The 23,628-nt window shown below is 38.3% G+C and overlaps 1 protein-coding gene across 1 annotated transcript in view; it reads right to left on the reverse strand.

Moving 5' to 3' along the window:
- The window catches only part of scara5 (scavenger receptor class A, member 5 (putative)), a 99,598-nt gene extending 77,224 nt beyond the window's left edge, over window positions 1-22,374 (reverse strand). The window contains exons 1-3 of the mRNA XM_063495580.1: window positions 22,178-22,374; window positions 16,779-16,896; window positions 6,590-6,718 (exon numbers count right to left, since the gene is read on the reverse strand). Coding sequence (XP_063351650.1) covers window positions 6,590-6,718; window positions 16,779-16,890 — 241 coding nt within the window. The 5' untranslated portion in view covers window positions 16,891-16,896; window positions 22,178-22,374. The remainder of the gene's footprint in view (window positions 1-6,589; window positions 6,719-16,778; window positions 16,897-22,177) is intronic.
- Window positions 22,375-23,628: the final 1,254 nt, after the last annotated feature.

A 23,628-nucleotide genomic window follows, 5' to 3' on the forward strand; every position in this document is an offset into this window, starting at 1 on the left:
AAAACACAAAATTATGATAACATAACCATGACCAAACCCAATTAATATGAAGGCGAAAAACCAAAATAAACCACAGCTGTTTCAGGACATGAGGCCTATTGCCCATTTCCACTTGCCAAGAACATGCTTGTTGTAGTACCAACAGTATCAGCGAAAAAACTCAAACTGTTGTTGCAAGATTTCATGGCTTAAAAGAAAAAACAACAAACATAACATCATGTTTTCCAGCAGTTAACTAGCAAAGGAAAACGGGACCACTGGAGCGAAACCTGTGAGCTCCATGTTTTTTACCAACTGGAAAACATGACTTAGTTTTCATGATCTACGCCAATTCTCCATCATATAGTACATGCTAAATGCTACAGCTGTAGGAACTGTTGTATATATTGCAATAGTGAACTAGTGCATGCAATAAAATTATAAACTGACCTTAATCAAATGACCCAGAAATATGCCATATAGCAGTTCTGCAATGTTTTTTCATGGTCGTGCGTATGATAGTAAGCAGTGACGGTCGGATACCTATCAAGCTCATAAACAGAGATTATGCATAACAAGCATAACACTCTTGTCTCAAACACCCTGACAGTTATCAACTTAGGTTCTGTCTGCAAGTCCATATATGGGCCAATCTCTAGCTATTAAATGTGTTTGTTAGGTGCATCTGAAGTCAGCCAAGAACTGACTCCAGATGTAGAGCAAGGTATTTGCTGCACTGTCTGGCCAAAATGCAACCAAAAACATCCCAGTCCTTCACACAGAGGAAAAAGGGGTTCTTCTGAGGATATATGCTGCCTATGTCTTACATGTCAGACAATTAAAAACAGTAAAAATCAAAAAAGATTTCTGAAATGATCAATATTTTTTCCCCACTTTTTTAACACTATTTAGCAAGAATGCAAGATGGCTTTATGTTCATTCTCATTCTTTTTATCTTTTGAAAACTTACAAATGCAATCAGTGCTTCTCAAAGTCAAGTAAGGATCATTAATGGGTCTATTTCTAAGATACTATGACCATAGAACTGTTTGCTTTAGGGTCCTTCAATTCCTACCAAGGACTAAGTCTTTTAAGAGTAACTGTGTTTCCTAAGCATTCTTAAACTGTTAACGAAGCTATACTGTATGTGTGGGATTTAAGGTGGGACCTTTTCACCTGGACACTTTCTAACACTTTTTGTTTTACAGACGAGAACCTAAAAAGAAAGACAGGAAATAAGTCAAAATAAATTAAATGTTGCAATATGTATGAAAGAGAAAGTTTCTCCTTAGTATCCTGCTAATGATGTGGAAAGCGCTCCAATTTATCTGGCCGAGGGTCACATCACCCAAGTTGAGAACCACTTCTCCACAACCCTCTCTTCTTTGGACTTTTGGGAACAAAAGTCTTAAAAATCAATTCCCATCTTGGCACCATTTAGAGTGACATACATTCACAGTAGCCAAGTTCAGCTCAAGTGTATAAAAGGCAAGCATGTCTTTCAAGAATCTACCCTGCTCTTGAAGCATGTCAGTCAAAATAAGTGACTACACAGAGACAAAGGTTTCTCCAACATACTTCTCTGATCTGCTAAAAGTCTGGACATTTTGGCAGACCTATCTCTCTCCTGCTGCGGGGACAGAGGTCTCTGCTATCTGCATGGAGATAACCTTGTAGGAGTAAAAGACTGACGAGGCAGCTCTTCACCACATGATAAATGGAGCAGGATTCATCTGGCTCTTTTATCCTCTTTCATTTGGCTTTTACTCGACTCTGTTTCTGTTTATGACCCTTCCATCATTCACTTGTCTAAATCTAAGATTTAGAATTAGAAGCGCTGACACAGAAGACACTACATTATACTTATGACATGAATGCAGATGTTTTCAATGACAAGGCATTATGCATAATGAGTCCGGAAGAAAATAAAATATAAATGTGTCTGAATGCACAGGAGACAGTGGAGGCTTTTTGTTTCAGAGGGAAAAGGCCAAGAAGGCAACATAAGAGCTGGAAAAAAAAGAGAAGCCAAAGTCAAGTGAGAATTCAAGCAACAAGAGAATGTGGACTGCACAGAAAACTGGCAGCATTTTTGAATGTGTCTGTACGTGCACTTGGCGTATGTGTGCTGAAAAGGGGCCTCCCGTACACTTAGCTGGAGCCACTTAGCTTTTGGATGGCGGCATTTAATTTAGGAGAGGTCGTCTGAAAAGCCTGGTTTGATTGCTTTTCTAAAACAACTTCATCTAAAAGCTTTAAATAACTAAATACCTCAGTGACAACAGCAAAGCAGTTCCAAACTCTTAACTACATCTCTGTGCCTGGGAATACACACAGAGCCACATCCATTAAATGGCATCAGTTGTGTGGTTACGGCATGAGTGGGTGGCTCAGAGAGAGCAGTGCCTTGAAATGAAATTAGTATTAGTGTGAGCAGTCGATTCCGCCAGGATCCTGCTGACTTGGAGCCAGACAGCAAGCTTCTTGATCTGTTGCTTCTTCTTCTTTATCTACTTTATCTCCCCTTATTTCTCTGCACTCACAACTTCTTTCAGTCTCTGTTTGTCTGTATCCTCCTCTCCTGTTATGGCTGAGCTGACATTTACAAGGAGGCCACAGCAGGGTTCATAGAAGGTAACAGTCATAAAGTTAGACACACCTCTAAAGGCTGTCTCATTCACGGACACATACAAATGAATTGGCCATGTGACCGCTGTGGCACAATGCCAGTGGGGTTTTTTTTTCCACCTGCAAATTAACCAGGAGGAGGTGGAACTACAACTCAGAAGATACTGGAATTTGTTACAGGACTGCCTGATATGAAGTCACAACAGCTCATACTAATTTCCCCCATAATTCACACGTCCAAATTTCCACTGTTCTGTTTCGCTTATGTTGTGCCGATCATGAAAACATGTTATGCTTTTAAGACAATTCTAGCTTTGTAAGCTTGGAGGATGTTTTGGTGAGTAAGTGAATGACTAATCTCGCTACATGTTGTACCAATGATGGTCACTGGCTGTTCATCAGAAGAAACATGAAAGAGCCTTTTGCCAGAGAAACGTTTGGGATTCTAGTTTCAACTTCTTTGTTTTAAGTAAATTTGATAATCGGTGTGCTACAGAACAGCACTGAGCTTGTGCATGAGTATATCTTCCAAGAAAAGCACAATAATCTACAGTTTCAAGAAAATGGGATTCAGCAACATCTGAGGTAAAATTAAACTTTCCTTGCTTGCTGTAAGATTACATTTTACCACAGAAGACCACATCAGTTGCCAGCTAAGAACAGGATACAATGTCATAAATAAAACAATTCAGACTCTTGTTGTCTCAGAAAAGCTGAAACAGTTCAAAGGTGGTGCTGTTTATCATCACCCAGAATATCTATCTATCTATATATATATATATATATATATATATATATATATATATATATATATATATATATATATATATATATATATATATATATATATATATATATATATATATATATATATATATAGTGGAGTCCTGTGCAAACGCGCAGCTGTGGATTAATGGCGATATGGGAACCATACAGGTCAAAGGAAATCACTGTCTTGCTTTATCTCTTTAGAAGAGCTGTCACATGTGGGAATTAGGTTTAAACCTGTCGCACATGTGTCGGGTTCTGCAGTAGGAGCAGAGACGCCAGAGAGGGCTAAAGGTCAACTTTATATTGCATTTGAAAAAATAACTTCACAACTCTGGTTAGAAGATGACAGAAAAAGTTGCATTAATGTTATAGAAACTGGTACTATATTTGGCACAAAAACATTTGTACAAACTTGGCAACAGTGAAATAAAAATCAAATTTTGTCAAATGAACTAAGGCAATAAAATCAGCATCATGACTTTGTTGGACATTGGCTGTACTTCAAATGACTGCTCATTCATATTGTGCATGCATGTTCTCAGTTCTTAACGAGATCAGACAGTTTAAGAGGGAGTAGTTTCAGACAGCATCCCGAAGTGTTACTTAACACTAACTAAATGGGTTTCTATGATGTAAGTGTGTATGTGTGTCCTACATTATAATTCAACCTTAAATCTACATGACAGAGAGTAAATGACGGACAATAAAATCACTTCCTTCAAGTGTCCAAGACATTACAGCCACATTTTGTTACACTCTACTTTTCTCTTCCTCTCTGTCAGATTTTCTACAAACTGAGGATAAATGTGTCTCATCTACAGCAGCCGTTCCCAACATGCAGAACTTTTTCAGTTACCAGATGACAAAGGGAAGATTGTGGAGTGGCTCATCTAATATGAAAAAACAAAACAAGCAAACAAAGCAATGGAAATAGTGACTCACTATGTAATACCAATTTAGTGTGTTTGAAAACTAATCAATTTTAATGAATAAATGATTATCTATAAGCAAAAAATTAAATGCAAACAGCATATCTGTTGAAATGTCCACCTCTGCCACACCAAGTAAACACCAATGCAAACTTGCCATTGGTACTAACATTTTAAATACAAAAACTTCTATATTCATATTTATTTAAATGTGATTTAACCAGTTACAACTTGACCAAATGCTTTTGTTAGCTATCACCAAGCTTCTGGCATAATTCTGACTGAATACTTGATCTTTGTTGGCATGGACCCAGCTTTTACAAGCTATTTTTTTCCAAAACCATTGTTAATAGGTATCCTGTCAGTTCATTGTCCTGTTGGAGCAGCCAATTGTGTTTCAGTCAAGCTTTAAGATGTTGATTTTAGGGCAGGGGCTTCTTTCGTGGTTGGCTACGGTGATAAAAGACTCATTCTAGTTAGTTTGGTGTTCTAGCAGTTTACAGTTCATGGCAGGTTTAGCCTTGATGGTTCTTGCATTGTTTCTGAGCATCCTAAGAAATTTCCTTTGATCTGAGTGTAACTGATTGGGTCTTTTTATGACCCTGGCAAAGTGGTGATGATCCTTGAATTTCCTTTTTTTTTTCTTTTAATAAATAGCCCATTAAGCTTCTGGAATGGGCTTCCCAAATCCTAGATCTCACAGCTGTTGAAGATTTTGTAGACTATGCAAAAGCCAGGTCTGCTAGCACACAGACTAATTTTAATTAACTAACAATTTTGTCAAGAAGAGTGGTCAGAATATACCCCAAAAATAATGCCAGAAGTGTACTGATGACTAGCAAAGCATCCGGTCGAGCAGTTTTCTAAGGCAAATTTAACAAAAAGTTAGTAGGCAATATGTGCTTGACCCTGTATGTTTACTTTTAAACCTCTGCGGATTTCCAAAATAAATTCCTGTGCACCCAATCCGTGTTTTTTTAAATATTTAAAGACGTATGGTGTACAGTCATTCTATGTCTCTTGGAAAAATAACTGTTCAACAAATGATTAAAAGCCCAGTATTACTATGACTTTGATGCCAATAATAATGATAATGAAAATATGCAAAGAAAATCTGACTTTACAGAAAGGTCTGAAGCAGATGTGTACTCCACGTAACAAAGAAAACAGAAGAACAGCTAAACATAGTAAAGGTTGGTCTTCTTAAGTCATCAAAGTTATAAGATGGCCTATTTTTACCCAAATTAACAAATTACTCGGTGACTAAAGAAAGCAAGTCTTTTTTACATGTAAAAACTTATCAAAACTGACTTTTGCAGGTTTTTATACAGAGCAGAGTGAAGGCAATCAAACAAACAAACTGTTTTGCCATTTATGAGGATGTATTGCATTTGAAACATAATGGTTGGTGCAAAAGTGTAGTTGGATTCAGCTGGCAAAAGCATTTGGAAAAACTGATCCAGAACAGCTGAAAGATCATTTGATATCCAGTCAGTCACAAACCTTATTCATGCGAGCTGAACAAACAAAACTGCCTTCTGTGTGTTATTTAAACGGTTTTCACTTTAAATAAACACCTCGTTGCATGCACACAAGCAAAACATCAGAACAAAAGCACAGCAGGAGTTATAGGAGTGCAGATTTGCTCAACTTCCACAGGAAAAACTCTCAGTTTTTCCAATTGAACAGAGTTTCCAAATAAACACAATATCTTGAGTATCTGTACAATAGGGCACAATATGCAGAGGAGGGATATTTGATAAATTGGGCAGAGAATAATGAATGTGGGGTTGCCAGGCTTGAGGAGAAGAGGAAGACTACATACACCAGAGAAGATGTTTGGATGTTGTTAAAGAGGACATTCAGAGGATTGCTGTGAAAGAACAGGATATAAAGGGTAGGGTGAGACGGAGGCAGAAGAATGTGTGAAATATGGACATAGCTCCTTTTTATGATGCTCTTCTTCTCACGTTAGGTCATTCTTTTTGTTATGTTTTTCATCAAAAACATAAGGAGATTAACAAAATATGTAGTGTTAGTGGCTTGAACTGAAGTTAATAGCTTTGAACTGATTTCATAAGAGATAAAGTTGAACCTTTGACTTAAAGATTTCTCTTAGATCACTGTTCAGTGTCTGTTTTGAGGCTCCTAAGAGCTTCTTAAACATCATAAATTACAGTTTATGACTAAGCTCTTCATTCCTCCAAAACCACCTAAATCTCCAGTGGAAATCAAAAACATTTTATGGTTGTCAAAGTCATCCACTGACACACACACCTTACCTGCAAGGCAAAGTCCAAATATGGTGAGAAGAACCAGGATGTAGAGGAAAACAATGGCGTACTTGATAGATGAGAGGGAGTTCAGATGGCTGCAACACTGGTCCTGCTTCCTGCGACGCTTTGTAGAAACTGAAAAGAAGGATTTACTATAAATACCAGCAAATGGCATTCTGAACAAAATCATTAACCATAAGTTGTTCCTAGTAAGAGCAACAATTCGGCTAAATGTCTCTTACGTTGTGAAAGAACAGAGGTAAAAGTCAGCGAACATAATGGAAATCAGATTTATTGCTGAATGATAATTTAAAAGAAAATCCAAGATTCCCAACATCCATATTTTCCCTCTTTGAACTTCTGAATGATGCCCAAAACTCAGCAAGCATGCTAACTGAAAGTTCATTTTGAACCCAAGAGGTATTTGATCACGTTTGCATAATATTCCATAATAATATTGCCTGTGCAAAAACAGAAAAACAAAGCTGCTCTCTATTTCATTCAAGGTTCAACCAAGCAAAAAGTTGCTGATAAAATTGTGAAAATAGTGATATTTGGTAGTATTAAGTAACAATTAAAAAAAGTTGGTTACAAAAGCATTTAATTGTATGATGACAAGTTTAAATTTGGTTGGAAATTACCAGGGGCGTAATTTCCAGGGGGGTTAGCCCCCCCCCCAATAATCAGACCCAACCAATATACCCCCCCCCCCAATAAAATTATGAATTATCTTGCATAAATAGGCTGTTGATTTTCTTTACTCATTTCAGTTATTACCAGCAAAATAGTTGCATGTTTAATCATCTTGGAATTTACCCAGATTTCATTATTTATTCAGACAGAGATCTTGCCCCCCCCCAATGTAAAGCACAAAGTTACGCCGATGGAAATTACTTGTATATTCCTTGTATCATATCTGGAAACATTAGGGTTATTACACAGGAAACAGTTAATAAATTTAAACTTATAGTACATCATAACACACATACATCACAAAGTTTCCTATAAGGGAATTCATCTGAGTGGACTATGCTACACAGCATGAACTGCACAAATGGTCTCACTAAGGAGCTCTTGCTGTAATGCATGTCAGCACTTAGCACTGCTCTCAAGGTCAAACAGATGTTTGAGAATTAGTCTTAATAAAACTGACACAGCACTGTTTATGAGTAATGAACTTTTTTTCCTTCTACATCTGTGTGTGTGTGTCAGACAGCTTGGCAGGAGGCAGCAATGAGACAGTTGATGTTGCTGATGGGAACATTCCTTTTAGGTCGAGAGGATGGGAAGAGATTTTCTAAGGAGTCACATTCTTCATCAGATATTGGAGTAGAAAAGAGAATTATGTGTTTTCTTCAGACATTAAACGTATAATTCAAAAATTATTGTGTTACACACAGATAAAGTCATTTTTGTCTCAAGGAAACAACAAGACGTAATTATGAGATTTGAAGCGCAGCTGATATGAATATACACTCACTGGGCACTTCATTAAGTACACCATTTTAACTGCTTGTTAATGTGAATATCTGTTCAGCCAATGCTTGGCAGTAACTCACTGTATTTACGCATGTACACAGGGTTAAAATGACCCCTGTTAACTAACTTGAAGCTGGGGCTACAGTTCGCAAAGAATCACCAATGTTGAACAACTGAAGATTGGAAAAAACATTCCCTGGTTTGTGTATCTTAATTTGTGCTGCAACATTCAGATAGTGGGGTCAGAAAAGTGTAAACACACTGACTCATCCTGCCTTATAGCAACATCTGACATTATAGGCTGATGGTGATTTAGTGATTTGGGTGATATTGTCTTGGCACACTTTGGGTCCCTTAGTACCAATTTAGCATTGTTTAAATGTCACGGCATACGTGACTTTTTGTTGCTAATGCTTATGAGCACTACTTCTAATAGTAGTTTCCAGGAGGCTATCATGCACACTCCTTCACAGTCAACAATTCTCAGTCTATTAGAGAACCTTTGGGAGGTTTTGGAGCAGCTGATTCATATCATGATGTGCATCTGACAAATCTGCAGCTACTGTGTGATGTTAGCACGCATTTATGCAATAGATTGTCCAACCCAGTACTAGAAAGATGCAACCAGTGAAGTGGCTATGATTGTAAGTAGCTTTCTGAACAGAATACAGAAGCAAGATTTCTGATTTGAAATGTAAGGTTTTTGTTTTTTGTTGGAAAAGAAGATCTTGATTTCATAAAGAACTCAGAATTAAAGCCACTGAGGGCCAGCACTGAACTGATTAAATTAAACTAGCTAGCTACTCTTAATTTCTGTTCACTGTCTGAATAATTAATTTTAATATTACACAAAGTTGTTTGGTAAATTAGAAAGGTTCTAAAATACAACTAGTATGGACAAATAAACAATACAATGCTTACATTGCCTTATTTAAAATATAAGCAATTTCCATTTACAGTAAAAAATAGTTAAGCCTAGTATAATAAAGCATATCTTTCGTTTTACAAATGCACTTAAGTTTCCAACTCTTATCAAGAGGGAAAAGCTATTTGTGGAAAGCTGTTTTACATATCAAGAGGAAAGCCGAAAACTACAGCTAAATATTAAACATTCCTATTAAGATAAACCACATGGAAAAATGTGAAATGTTAACATTATCTTGATCTCTTTAATTGGATTAATTTGCTTTGATTTCTCAGAATCCGATTACCTAAATACATTTGACCACATAACTGTACCAAATACATGGATCAGTCAGTCTCCAAAGGGTACTGAGGCATGCTTTCCACCGATCTTGCTTCATGGAACCAAGTGTCTTAGTTAAATATTACCCTGGGGATCTTTTAGGCTTTTAATAATTAAGTCTTTATTTTTGTAAAAGTGCATTATCTTGCATTAAAAACAAATTTAAACGGATCTAAGACTACATATGATCCGAAATGTCTTGGGAAAAAGGCCGTAGGTATCTGAGGGAAAACATGAACGCTGTGATAAAAATCTCACATGAGTTTATAATGAGCGTCCATCTTCCTGTTAACAGTCATGATGTTGGCTTGAATTTGACTTTTAAATAAAAACACTGATTCTGCAGCCTCCCAGCAGCAGGGTTTCATTTGGACTGTGACAATCCATCTCACACACACACACACACACACACACACACACACACACACACACACGCTTTATGATGAAGAACACACACACCTCCAGCATTAGACAAACACAGCTGGCTTAGATGTATGTACGTGTCACATAGTTGGAATGTATAGAAACCAAAATGGTCCTCTAAGCCAGTCTGCCTCTTTAAGGAATGTTGGAATACTAAACTGAAAACAATGACACGTAACACTCTTTAAGCTCAGCAAACATTTTCATAACAACATGTACCACGAGGGAAACATTATCGCCCAGTTTTCTATATTCTAAGGTTTTTTCTTTTCAGCGTGACTGTGAGACACGCGTTACTGGACCTTTAACAGTTTGGGATGTATACGAGATGAGAAAATCATTTCCATGGCATACATGTGTGTATGTGTGTATATTATGCAAGTATGGAGCGAGAGAGGTGATTAACTTAGCATAAACACTGGAAATTGAATATGTGACAGTTTTTCCCCACAAGAAATGAGTTGTAACTCCTTTAACTGGGCTTGTATGACTTAAATAAACAGTTTAGAGGTAGTAGGAGGCATATAATTAAACTTTGGACAGCCAGATTTTTTTCCCTCAGTCTTTATACTAAGCTAGACTAGTTGCCCCCTTTCACAAGCTTTATAGGCTACTGTAAGCACAGGTGGTGGAGACCAAAAAAAGACAGCTAAGCTTATTTACCACACTGTCTTTCAAAAACTCCTACATTTATGATTTTCTTCAGCATGATAACATTGCACTGGCTGTTTTCTAAAAAAGGAATACTATCTAAGCCTGAGTTGTTGACTTTAACTAAGAGTGTTTCTTTTTCAACTGACATCTGAGAGCGAAGGAAGCCAGTCAGTAAGTAACTCGACTCATTTGGAAATGATATTATTGTCCTGTTTTATGTTTTTGATTCATGTGTCTTTGGTGATATGTTGTTAGCATACAGCACTGTTTAATAAACAGATTAGACTGGAATTAGCAAACTTTGAGCTTCCCTTTATTAGTAAACTTGGAGAAGCAACAAAAAAATCTTACTGATTTTGACACATCTACAGAACCTGTTTGTTTCCAGCTGAGTTAGTGTGAGTCTGGGTATGTACATGCGCTTGGGTAAAATGGCTGAATTTTGCTGTTCTTTTAAATGTAACTTTCCAGATCAAATACACATGCTGTCTGGCAAGTATAACAGATTCCATATTTGGCACTCTGCAGGTCTCTGTAATTGACAGGTGATTTTTTTTAAAGACCCCATTCTAAGCATGCACGTTTAACCATTAACATGTGAACGTCAAATTAATTATAGCGTGCTATTATAATACCTAATCATCCATGAGACTGGGGGGGGGGGGGGGGGGAGAGAGAGAGAGAGAGAGAGAGAGAGACTTAATGACACTTTAAATTATAAGACCACCAAGCAAGGACTTTTCTTCCAAAATAAAAGAGACTCTCCAACACAAATACATGATGTCTCCTGAGTCGATCTGGTGGAGGTGTTATAACTGTTCTATGACTGGATAAAAGTAGATTAGGTTGTGCTTATACAGGGCTCGCAAAATTTCAAAATCCCTGGTAGCCCTTCGGGCAGGGACTCTTCAGTTTTTGGTAGCCCAAAATAAATTTAAGTAGCCCGAATAAAAAAAGGGAGCAATTTTTTTTATGTTTTGTTTCCTGTTTTGTTTCCGTTACAATATTATACTTTAATGTATAATATTGTAACGGAAACAAAACATTAATCAAAAAATTGGTGAAACACAAATTACAATATTGTATAAAAATTACAATCATCAACTCAAATACTTGGTTGTAATTGAACAGAAATTTCTATGAACTTGTAAGAACTGTACAACAGGAATCAGTCTGTGTCAGATCCTGAATTTGAAATTTCCACTGAAATCACAGGTAAGAGGCAAGTGGAACCAAGATCTAGGCCATTTCCTTTTTGAAGTTTGCAAAGACTGCTAAATTTTGCCAGTGGTAGTGCACTCTTTGCAACATAGTAGGCTGTTCTAAACAGATTTTTCAGGTTGATTTTTAGTATGTTATTTGCAGACTGAGCAATAATCCATTTCTTGCATTTCTCATGGGTTCTAATGGGGGCCTTTCTTAAAATTACTGGTCCCAGTAACAAAGGCACTTGTCGACTCAGAAATCGAGGGAAACCAACAACACACCCGGCAGAACATTATGTTATTTACACGGGTGCACATAAGTGGTCCGCATGTGCGCATTCGCTGTCAAAATAAAAGACGCGCACCAGGTAAGAAGTTGCAATGCGTTTGCGTCCATATAAAAGGCACTGTTTTTGTCTGCTAGAGTGGGATTTTCATGGCACATTCTGCACCAAATCTCTGTGCATTCATCATTTGTTTAAAGCCAGCTCACCTCCTGCAACCACTTTTCCGAGAATACGCGCTTCTTTTGTGGTTCGGACTCCATCTGACATTTCTTTGGAGGTGGAGGAACACCAAAGTAATTGCTTAAAGGAGCTTCTTCGACATCTTTAAGAGTTCTAAACAAATGTCTGTCCTCCTCCAGAAAATCTTATGGACGCAAACGCGCGTTGCAACTTCTTATCTTGTGCGCGTATTTTATTTTGACAGCGAATGCGCACCTCTTATGTGCACCCCTGGTTATTTAGCTTGTCATATTCCAGCCACAGAAATTCTTTTGTCCATGAAACCATAAAGCTGCACTTTCTTTTTGCCTTATAGTCTGATTTGTCATAACTTTTCCGTTTTGTGGTAAGCTTTTCTTTGGCTGTCACTTCTTCACCCTGACCGGTCTTATTTGGCTCAGCAGAACTAAAATATATATCCTGCTGCCTTTACACACGCACTCACATAACGCTCAGCGATTCTCTGCGCGATCAACCTCTCACATGTTTAAGCTTCCGGCGGGAGATTTCACTTGTCATGTTTGCATAGTAAACTAACGATTGATAAGACGATGTCAGAGGAATTGGTGCGCAAATTATCGTCACTCACCAATCAGTACTGTCGCTCTCTATACACAGTTCGCGCGATTGCAAAGTGAAAGCAAAAAACAAGCGCAAATTCAAATGCGATTTCAATATGTCACATATAGGGCTGCTCGATTATGGCAAAAATGATAATCACGATTATTTTCACTGAAATTGAGATCTCGATTATTTGATGATATTTATTTAACAATAACAATGTATTGAATAATGGATTTAAAGATTGTCAAAAATAGTATAAAATAGTGTGCAAATACTGATAACAGTGCAAATGTTTGCAATATAAAAAATAAAATGTAAACATCTATGTTTAGTGAACTTTGCCATGTCGCTCTGTGGTGCAGCTACGACACCAAAGTTTCCACACTATGTCTACTTGATCCACGTCTGACTCCGCGAACCCATAATGTTTCCACACCACTGAAGGGTTTTTTTTACCTCTCTTTTCAACCAACGGCAGTCACTCTCCTCTCCAAATAACTTCTGCTTAGCTTTCCGAGCTTCCCTCTGTAAGCTCCTCTTAATTGTTGTGCCGCGTGTTCGAAACGCAAAGAGGTGCGCTCGATTTGCCACACGGAGCAGCGCGAGAGTAAAGCACGAGGGAGGTGCTAATAATCGGCTCAGTCATTTTTTAATGATCGTTGAAAGCCCAGATCGTAATTTAGATTAAAATTCGATTAATTGAGCAGCCCTAGTCACATATTGACAGTGGTTCACCGATGCCAATGACATATTTACCCAGCTACATTTCCGAAAGAATGCAAAAGCATTGACATATATTTTTCCTTCCTATGATAGCCCTACGGGCAGGGCAGGGATAGATTCTGGTAGCCCGACTGGAAAAATCGCTAGCCCCGGGACGTCGGGCTAGCGATTTTGCGAGCCCTGTTATAGATTGTGAGCAAATGTTGAAAAGAAAATGCAGCTACAGTGCTGTGAAAAAGGGTTTGCCCTCATTGTTAAATCATGAACTAAACGATTAACCACAATTTTGGAAAGCTGAGCTCAATTTCACTGGCTGCACCCAGGCCTGATTACTGGCAGAGCTGTTGAATCAAAACATCAGTGAAATAGATCCTGTCTGATGAAATGAGGCAGGCTAAAAGACCTCAAAAAACATCACATCATCTAAAGAAACATTTAAAGAAGCAGCTGAGAAACAAAGTCGCTGACATTTATCAGTCTGGAAATGATTGCAAGGCCATTTCTAAGGCTTTGGGACTTCAGTGAAACATTGGTGAGAGCCATTATACGCAGGGAGAAAACGTCTAACAGTGTCAAATCTTCCAAGGAGTGACGGGCCTGCAAAAATTACCCCAAGAACACATTGACAACCCATCTAGGAGGTCCCAAAAAAAGCAGAATGACATCTAAAGAATCGCAGGCCTCACTTGCCTCAGTTAAGGTTCATGATTCAACAATAATAAAACAAATGGCTCTAAAAAACAAAATGACAGTTCTGGAGTGGCTTAGTCAAAGTCCAGGTTGAGATGCTTTTTGGTGTAACCTTAAACAGGCCGTTCATCCTTGAAAACCTTCCAATAACGCTGGACTCATTAAAACAATTCTGCATAAAAGAGTGGGCCAAAACGGCGATGTGAAAAGATGCATTTCCAGTTATCCCTGCTTGACTGCAGTTCTTGCTGGGTCTTTCCTATTTCCCTCTAGGCGAACACTTTTTCACAAAGAGCCAGGTAGCTTTGGATAACCTTTTCCCTCAATGAATGACAACATCATTTAAAATGAGCATTTTCCATTTGCTTGGGTAAACTTTGTTAACTTTGACTCTTCTCTGTAAATCATATTTGCATTATGTATTTTTTGTAGAGAATTTGCTGCTAGATCTTGTGCTGTTTAAAAAAAAAAATCCAGTTTTAGGGTGTACTCGCGGTAGGCTCAGTTGCTTTATTCTGGTCTCGAGCCTGATGTGTCCCCTCCTCACTGCCCTGCTGGCCTGTGCTTACGGTGCTCTTAGTGATTAAAGCCCTAGTAATCTTCACTTTACCCCAGCATCTCAGCTTTCTGATGATGATTTTGTTGACTAACTGGGGAAGCAGTGACACACTGGCTTCTCTTATATATGACGAACCACAGATACGGCCGGCCAAAGACACAGACCTAGAATCCCAGCTGTGCACAAAAACAGCCAAGCTATGACACAATTAAGAGCGCTCAGACTTTCCAATACTTCCAGCCTCTGTTATCTTACCTTTGTGATCTGGGAATAGCTCTCAAAAGTATAAAAATGTAGTAAATAGTTATTTTGATGCATAAACAGCAAATAAACAGAGCATAATTTAGCCTCAAATTGTTGTCCAGTACACCAGTCATCTGTGGATGTAACCTTGCCAGTCAGTCAGCAAAATTGCTCCGTTAGTGATGCTGATGACTTTCCCATCTTTAGCCTGTGGCGATAACGCTGTGGGATTGGTTGATGGTTCCTTTAAAACCAATAGTTTATGTGCTACAAGTGACTATTTATCTATGTGCATCATTGTTAAGCAACAATAATTCAAAAAACCAACACAGTGTGATATGACCAAGGTAATTAATAGAAATTAAACAATTGATAGGAAAGGAATAAGTTATGTTTGAAGAAGCTCTGGCATTCTGTGCCCAGATAATTATCACAGATATTGATAACCCAGGAACACTTTGACCCGTGGGTTGGAGGACAGGTTAGAATCAGCTCTGCAGTTAGTAGAATTAATGATAGAACAAGATATATTATTTATCACATAACTACATTAACAAATGTTTCAAATGCCTTCCACAGAGAAAAATTGGGAAAAATGTGTATTTCCTGAGTGGTTGGCAAGCGGTTGCTGTAGGTTGCTGGCTGAATCCAGATGAAATCAGTCACAGAAGCTATACGTTTGTTTTCTTCTTTTGCCTTCTCTCTTTAGGGGTCACCACAGCAGATCATCTGCCTCCACCTCACATTATCTAAAATATCCTCCTCTGTCACAATAAACATGAGTACAGTCTATCCAGCTCTGTAAGGCTTCAGTCACACAGGGATAGAGACCGGTTAGTGTATCTCTGGCAATCACCAACCTCCAGTTGTTGCCTGGGGTCACCAAACCATCTCTAGGTCTGTGTGACTTAAATGAGGTGAAGCTTAGCAAACAGCTAACAACTATAACTACCCGTTTTGGTTTTCACTACTTAAAGTAACAACACCTCACTAATGTTAACTGTAAGCCAAACTTGAAACTTAAATAGGTGTGTTATAAACAAATCACCCCCTGTTCAGTTGTAACAAAGATCAAGAGTAGCAGCCAAAGAGTGTTTCAGTAAAAGGTTGGCATCTTAACATGTAAGTGTGTAGCAGTTAGTCTCAAGCTGTCATTTGAGAAACTAGAGTTTTGGGCAATCCGCCTGGTTAATTTAACCTCTGTTCTAAAAATTCTGTCAGAGTCTTGTGCTTTAAAGCCGTTTGGTAGAAATGCTCTCTTTAATTGAATGAGGTGTGAAAGTGTTCTTGGATTAGTAAAAGTGGATGAGGACAGTTTCTGATCTGTACGGCCATTGTCCACTTTCCATTAAAATGTCAACAAATTCTTAAGTTAACATTTAATAAGTCTTTCCCAACAAACTGGCCGTTCCTGCACTGAAACCTGAGACCACCACAGGGTCAACTGCGGATTCATTCAGCTGCACCTGCATTTACACACATATACAGATGTTGCTCCTGGATATTTCTGGCTTCTATAGATGACCACAGTGAGAGCAGTGTGAGAGCCAAAGGGTGACAGCATTGTGCCTGTGTGTTAGCGCACTTGACAGATCCTGTCTTTGTTATCAGCGTGTGGGTGGCTTTTGTATATATGAATAAAAGATCCTGAAAATCAGTTATTTTTCCATTTTGCTTCCTGCTTTTTCTGGTAAGTTTTCAGAGCTGTCCTTGTCATTAGAGAACAACCTTCACTACAAACATCTGTGATCACCTACTTATTGCAGCAGGACATGCAGTGGGTGCGCTGGGAGGTTAAATCGAGGTTGTTCCTTTGGAAAAAGCCTGCATTTTAGTTAAAAGAACTAAAGCAGCAAGCCTTGTGTTCAACTCAGCACTTTCACAGCTCAGTTATTCCTCCTACCTTCATCACACAGGTTGAGTTTGGACAAGTTGTGTCCATCATAGGCCTCTTCATAAATCGAGACGTTCTCTCTCTCTTCATTTGTGCTCAGATACATGGCCTTGTTCTCCATCTCCTCCTGAGAGAACAGAGAAAATACATATGCTTATTTTAGGATTGTAATCTCTCTAAAACCAAAAGAAATATTTGAAAGTTTAATCTAATGTTGAGTGAGTTTACACGCACATGGAAACCAAAATCTGGATCAGTCTGCTTCCTGTATATTAGCTACATTTCAGTATTTTATTTTGGTTAGCCTCAAATGCTAATATTTAAAATGATCTGCTCAGAAACCATTCTGTTATACAATGTTCAAGCAGAGACACAGCTTCTTCTTCATCCCAAAACCAGCATGCGATGTTAACTGAAGATTAAATGTATCATTTTAACTACTTACATTGTGACTACAATGGTTGCAGTTATTGAATGTACTTTTTCAGTGACTGTCAACAACTGTCTATAGGCAAAATATGGGCACAGCCACCTTAGAGTCACCTTTTGGTTAATGAAGTCCCAGTGGGAAGCTTTTTCTGTTGCCACCTTTGTGTGTTGAAACCGGAGTGCATTTCTGCTAGTAGGAAACTAAAAGAGTCATGCTCATACAGGATTGACTTGTCAATCACAAGGTAGGCATGCACAAAACCAGACCATTCTCTATCATACCTTTTGACTACAAGTAAACAGCAAACTGTCTATTGAGGGCATGAATCAAAGGAGTCGACGTTTTTTTCCCCATAAACTTCCACAATCTGACTTCAAATTCCATCTTTCTTTCTACACAGTCCACACTGTCAGCGTCTCACAAGTACAGGTGGTCCTTAAAAAGTAAGTGTGATCTACTGCCTTCTATTACTGCGAATGAGGTAGAGCAGCTGTGGGAGCGCTGATCGGCCTTAAACAACAATAAACACACATTTCCAAGCTAAACAGAAGGAAATGCTTGTGATGTGGCAGTCTTTAAGCCAGTGTTATGTGATTTGTTTCCTCAGCCAGCAGAGATGGAGAGAAGTCATGTTTCAGCCCCATTACATTAGTCTTTTTGCTTTTAGAAAGCAACATTTAGAAAAGGTATGAATGAAAACACATAAAACATTATGAAAGGTCAGTCATAGGCCATGAGAAAAGGAGTTATTCACCTTTCATACCAACTGGCAGGGAGCAGTGTGTGGAAGTGGCTTCTGCTCCTCAAGCAATTTGGTTTAACTTCTGTGCCAGTTTTCCAAAACATGGTGGAGTATTTGAATGTCAGCCCAAGTGGAAATGGTAAGTGAGCAAATATAGAGCTGGTAGCCATACTCAGTTTTATAAATTATCTGATGAACAGTGTATCTAATTAACAACCACTTTCTGAAATATATTGAGTCTGCAGTGGCAGCAGAATAAGAAATTTTGCCCACAAAAATAAAAAGCAGTTTTTTGCTCTGTACTTTCTGGATGTTGGATTTTTGGTTAGATGGGATACTACTGTTGAGAGATTTCCAGTTTACACAAATGCAGTTTTCATATCTTTAAACATGTGACAACACAAGTTTTAAACATGGGAATGTACTGTGTTTGATTGTATTAGACATTTAAGTTTTCACTTACATGTTAATACTGTAACCAGTAAATAATCACTGTTTAATTACGCATTTTTTCCAGACACACCTAGGTAAACACAAGTACTTGGAATGAGAAGGATCCATGTTGTAATTCCAACTTAACCCTTGATTAAAAACATGACTTAATTACCAGTAACTAAGCTGGGGATTACAGCCAGTTTAACATCATATGAACACTACCATTTCTAATTTGATATTCCAGCAAGAATTTGAAGAGTAATAACTTATGATAACATTAAAAATAAATGACTTAATTAATCATTTGCTCAAGTGTATCTTTGAGCTAATGAACAACTAGAATCCGACAGACTGCTCAATATTTCCAAATATATTGGTGGAAAAAAAGAAGAAAATGCGAAGAAAAAAAATTCTAACACTGTGAAATGTAAAAAATTATATAAGCGAAATTCATTACTGCATTTTGTTTGACTCTATATTTTCTCTCAAATACCCAACGTGAGGAATGCAGAGCATTTTAACAGATTTATTTATGGATTCCAGTAGATCCTTCTCTTGGAAGCAGTAATCCCACCTTGAGCACCAGGTTGACAGTGTCATCAAGCAGCTGAGTTACATGACCTCTTGTGTAACTCAGTTTTAATTAAAAGCACACAGAGGTTTACTTATTAAAGTATTAGGAACTTATTAGCGTGCATGTTTAAGTTCTAATAGCTTGGACCCGTTCACCAGACTGTTTACTTTACGTCGAGCATGTTTACTTTTCTAGCTTGGGCAGGGTTTCCCACAGTATGCATAATGCAAACCAAATATGAATAATATAAAAGGAAACTCAGGACAAGTAAGACAGGGATAGAGAGGTTATGTCAGACACCTCGGAGGGATAAAATGAAATCTACTGTAGTAAGGAGTCGTGGGTTTTAAACTTCCACAAGCCTAGTGGCAGATCTGTGAGTGTTTGAGAAAGTCGTTAAAAAGCGTTCAGTCAAGACTCTCATTAAAGATAGGATAGGGGGTCAGGTTGACATTTAGACTAAGACTAGGCAGAAGCCATTAGGGTTGCTAGGTGACTCCACAAAAAACTCCACACTCCTATACATGTGTTTGTGCGTGTGGGGAGAGTTATCTTCTAATTACACTGCGTCTGGTGGGATATAACACTTTTAATCGCTCAGTGCCAACAGAGGATGGTGGGAAAGCCAAGCAGTTAGTGTTTTACCTCTCCAGCTCTGCAACTACGGACCTTTGGTTTTTCTGGACGTGATCATAAAAAATAAATTTAAACACCACGTGAATATAAGAGAATTTTAAGCATGAAATGAATGAGATAGCTACACACATGCCCATACTACAGTTTTGTTTACTGTGTGTGTTTTAATCGCTGATTATGTGGTTGCTAGGCAACAAAATGATGCTATAATATAAACATGCACGTTGCAGTGGATACAAATTAGATGTTAGTGTTGTGAAATTAAAAGGCTACAATGCTTTCATAAGGTGTTCATTTATAGGTGGTTGCTAGACAGTGTGATGACATCATATCTGATATAGATGAGAACCTTCAGTGGACTAAAACATACTTGTTTGCCAGTTTTGATTGGTTGATTCCTGACATTCTTGTATAGGCAAACCAACAAAGATTTTGTTTATTATAGTAATATAAAAGACAAATTTTCAGAGTTCTGTGGTACACAAACAAGGTAATTGCAGAGAAATTAGAGCAGAGAAACAGCAATCAAAGAATCCTAAATAGAGATTTATGTGAGAATTTCCTAACATCAAAAATGGCCGTTGTCACGGCCCTCCTGTTGTTAGCTCCAAATTGCAAAGTCTGTTTGATGTCTGACTTAGTCCATGTGAGAACAGTGCGGGTACTTGTTGGCGAATTAATACAGTAGCAAAGCACATTGGTGTCCTGTCTACTGCCTGTTGCACATTCTGCTGAGGCAGTGCACAGATCTAACCCAAAAGGAGAAAATTCAAGTAGTAACCAGGTCATGCCATGTTGTTGCTCCATAAGATTGGGATCAGGGGCACATCTAGTCAATACACAGACCTGATCCTCCTAACAGCATCCACAATTATGAGTGAAAAGGCTAACTTGTTTTGGGAGTCATCTTACATTTAAGTAGATATATATTGGGGAAAAAGATGTTAGCGCCCACAGGATAATCATACTGCTTTTCATTTTGAACTACAAAGATCTTGTAAATCCACTTTAGACAAGCACTTTGCATTACAAAAAAATCTCAAATCCAGCAAGTTCTTTCAACCAATACAAAAAATGTCTTTGTAGTGTCATAACAGTGACCAGTACCTGCTTAAGTGATTGGTTGCAGGGCAGATTCCAAAGCACATTTGGTTTGCCATAATCACTACAGTATGTCTAATATTTTGGCTCTTGGTCTATAATGCACCTGGCAACAAAATGTAAAGAGACCACTAATTACATGCCCACTGGTCACAGTTTGAATGAAAAGAAAAAGAAAAGCTTTGCTGTTAATAGCAAATTGTTGGGTCTGATAAAAGTAATAGAAACAAATCTAGTTACCTTGCCATCATGACTGTCTCCGCAACACCCAGGGGATTTATTTGGACATTTATTTTGAAACAACACATAAATTATCTTTACTGTTTAATTAATTACCTTTTTTCAAGTGTTTTGTGATTTGTATTGAACATGATAAGCACCACTTAAAGCATTTACTGACTTGAACCCGTGGAAGTTATATTTCTTCCATCATCTTTATTTTTGCTGATTTTCCATAGATTTCAATCCAGGATTCTCTGTGTGTCTCTTATAAAATCTCTGCTCTGGTCAACTTCACAGAAGATGAATGCACAAAGAGTGAATGGGAATTCACTCAGCACAACAGGCAGATCGCTCTCAATTCTAGTAGCATAAGAGGAAGCAATTATCTTGTCATGCACTGTCGCTCTGTGAGATTTGCCCTCAGCAGAGAATCTGATCATCTGCGAGGTCAGAGGGAGACGACGCGTGTGGTCTCTCCTGACAATTTAAGTAGATCGACAGAGATGAATGAGTGCAGTGTAATTGGAATAAATATATATTTTCAAAATATTACATAACACCCAACGTCTGACACTTAACTGCTTTTCAATAAGCAATGAAAATATCACTACAATCAAAAACATTCCATGTGATCAAAACAAAAGCTCACAGCTCAGTTTGTTCCATAAAATCTGAGCTTGGATCCCTTGAAAGCATCACAGTAAGGCAAACACTCCACGCCATTGTTCAGTCATCCGTGTGCAACATTAACCCATTTTTCTCGGTTAATTAGAAGCAGAGATACTTCATCCATGACCGCGGAAACACAAAGCAACAATTTTCTGAGGATGAGTTCCATTAAGTGTGGGTTTCCTGTCCTTGTGTAGCGCTGAGCGCCAATAAATTGTATGCAGCAATTCAGTCTAATAGTCTAATAGCAATAAAAGTGGAACACATGTCAATGAATCAGCAACTCTACAAAGGTCGAAACAGCCCAGTTGGTGGTTTTACAGATGAGGGACAAACGTCATTAACCTATGAACGCACTAATTAACTTTTGCCAAGCCTTGGTAAATCTGTTACTCTTACGCAGATTTTCTGAGAGCCTACTTTTGTGATTTATACTAGGGATCCTCTGTATGTACACATTGCATGATACCCTTTTTCAAATGAATGACAGACCAGACAGATGCATATTTAAGTCAAAATTCGTTAAATATTTTCTCAGATAATGCTAAGCCTGTGCGACATCCTGAAGGAGAGAAGCAGCATGAGTCCTCCTGTCTCACCTTTTCAGCTGTCAACGGGAAATAAAATTCACTGCTCCGCGTTTTTCATAATTGCCCTCAAAATTCTGCGTCCTGACGCTCTCTTCCTTCTTTCAGTGGCTCAGCTCTCAAAGAATAAGGAAAACTACAAAACAAAAAGTAATTGGTAAAGTTTCTAATAGTACTGGAACATGCACAGCCTCTATCAGTGCTGTGGAGACAGGCAGCAGCTCTGTAGTGGAGCGCAAACTCTGACATTTTGGGGTAATATACCCATAACAACGTCATGTGACCATCACAAAACTCCAGCTGAAGTTGCCGTGCAGCTGGGACAGAGGCTGCGAGGTGAAGATGATGACACTCACTTGTTGTACACGAGCGCCCTCTGTTGGATGGAGGTAATAAAACAAAGTGAGTTTGTGTCCCATCTTCTTCCACTTTTGGTTGCTTTCTTTAGGGGTAGCCACAGAAAATCACCGGCTTTCATCTCATCTCTCTTTCATCTCCTGCATCCTCATCTGGCACACCAGCCTTCTGTATGTCCCCCTTCACTACATCATCATTCTTATCTGCAGTCTACCTCTTTTTCTCCTGACAAGCAGCTCCATATTCAGCATCTTCTGTCCGGTATATTCACTATAACTCCTCTGTACATGTCCAAACCATTGCTGTCATGCCCCTATAACTTTGTAAACAACTCAAACCACTCATGTTGAGTGGTTTGGAGACAGAAGTTAGCACCATGGATGAGTTGCCTTGTTTCAACACTAAATACATAAAACATTTTATGTCTGAATGAACAAATGCAGTGATAATAAAAGTGTTTTCTCACTTCCTGATTTCCCATTTTTTGTATATTTGTCACACTTAAATGTTTCAGATCACAAAAAACAATGTAAATATTAGAGAAATATAACACAAGTAAACATAAAATGTAGTTTCTAAAAGTAGTAGTGGGGGGGATCCAAACCTACATGGTCCTGTGTGAAAAAGTGACCCCCCCACCCCAACACCCACAATTTTAGCATAAATTAACTGTGGCGTATCCCATCTTTGGAAATCTGAATTCAGTTTATCTAGCCACACCCAGGCCTGATTACTGGCACACCTGTTCTCAATCAAGAAATCACTTAAAAAGAACCTGCAAGTCAGACATCATGCTGCAATCCAAGGAAATTTAGGAAGAAATGAGAACCAAAGTAAGTGACATCTCTGAGTCTGGAAGGTTGTAAAGCCATTTCTAAAGTTGTGGGACTCCAGTGAACCACAGCAAGAGTCATTATTCACAAATGGCAAAAACATGGAACAGTGGTGAACCTTCCCAGGATTGGCTGGCTGACCAAAATTAACCAAAGAAGTCACAAAAGACCTCCAAATAACATCCAAAGAACTGCAGGCCTCACTTGCCTCAGTTAAGGTTATTGTTCATGACTCCACCATAAGAAAGAGACTGGGGAAAAATGGCCTGTGTG

Source organism: Pelmatolapia mariae, linkage group LG15 (genome assembly GCF_036321145.2).
Source record: "Pelmatolapia mariae isolate MD_Pm_ZW linkage group LG15, Pm_UMD_F_2, whole genome shotgun sequence".
NCBI classification, from domain to species: domain Eukaryota; kingdom Metazoa; phylum Chordata; class Actinopteri; order Cichliformes; family Cichlidae; genus Pelmatolapia; species Pelmatolapia mariae.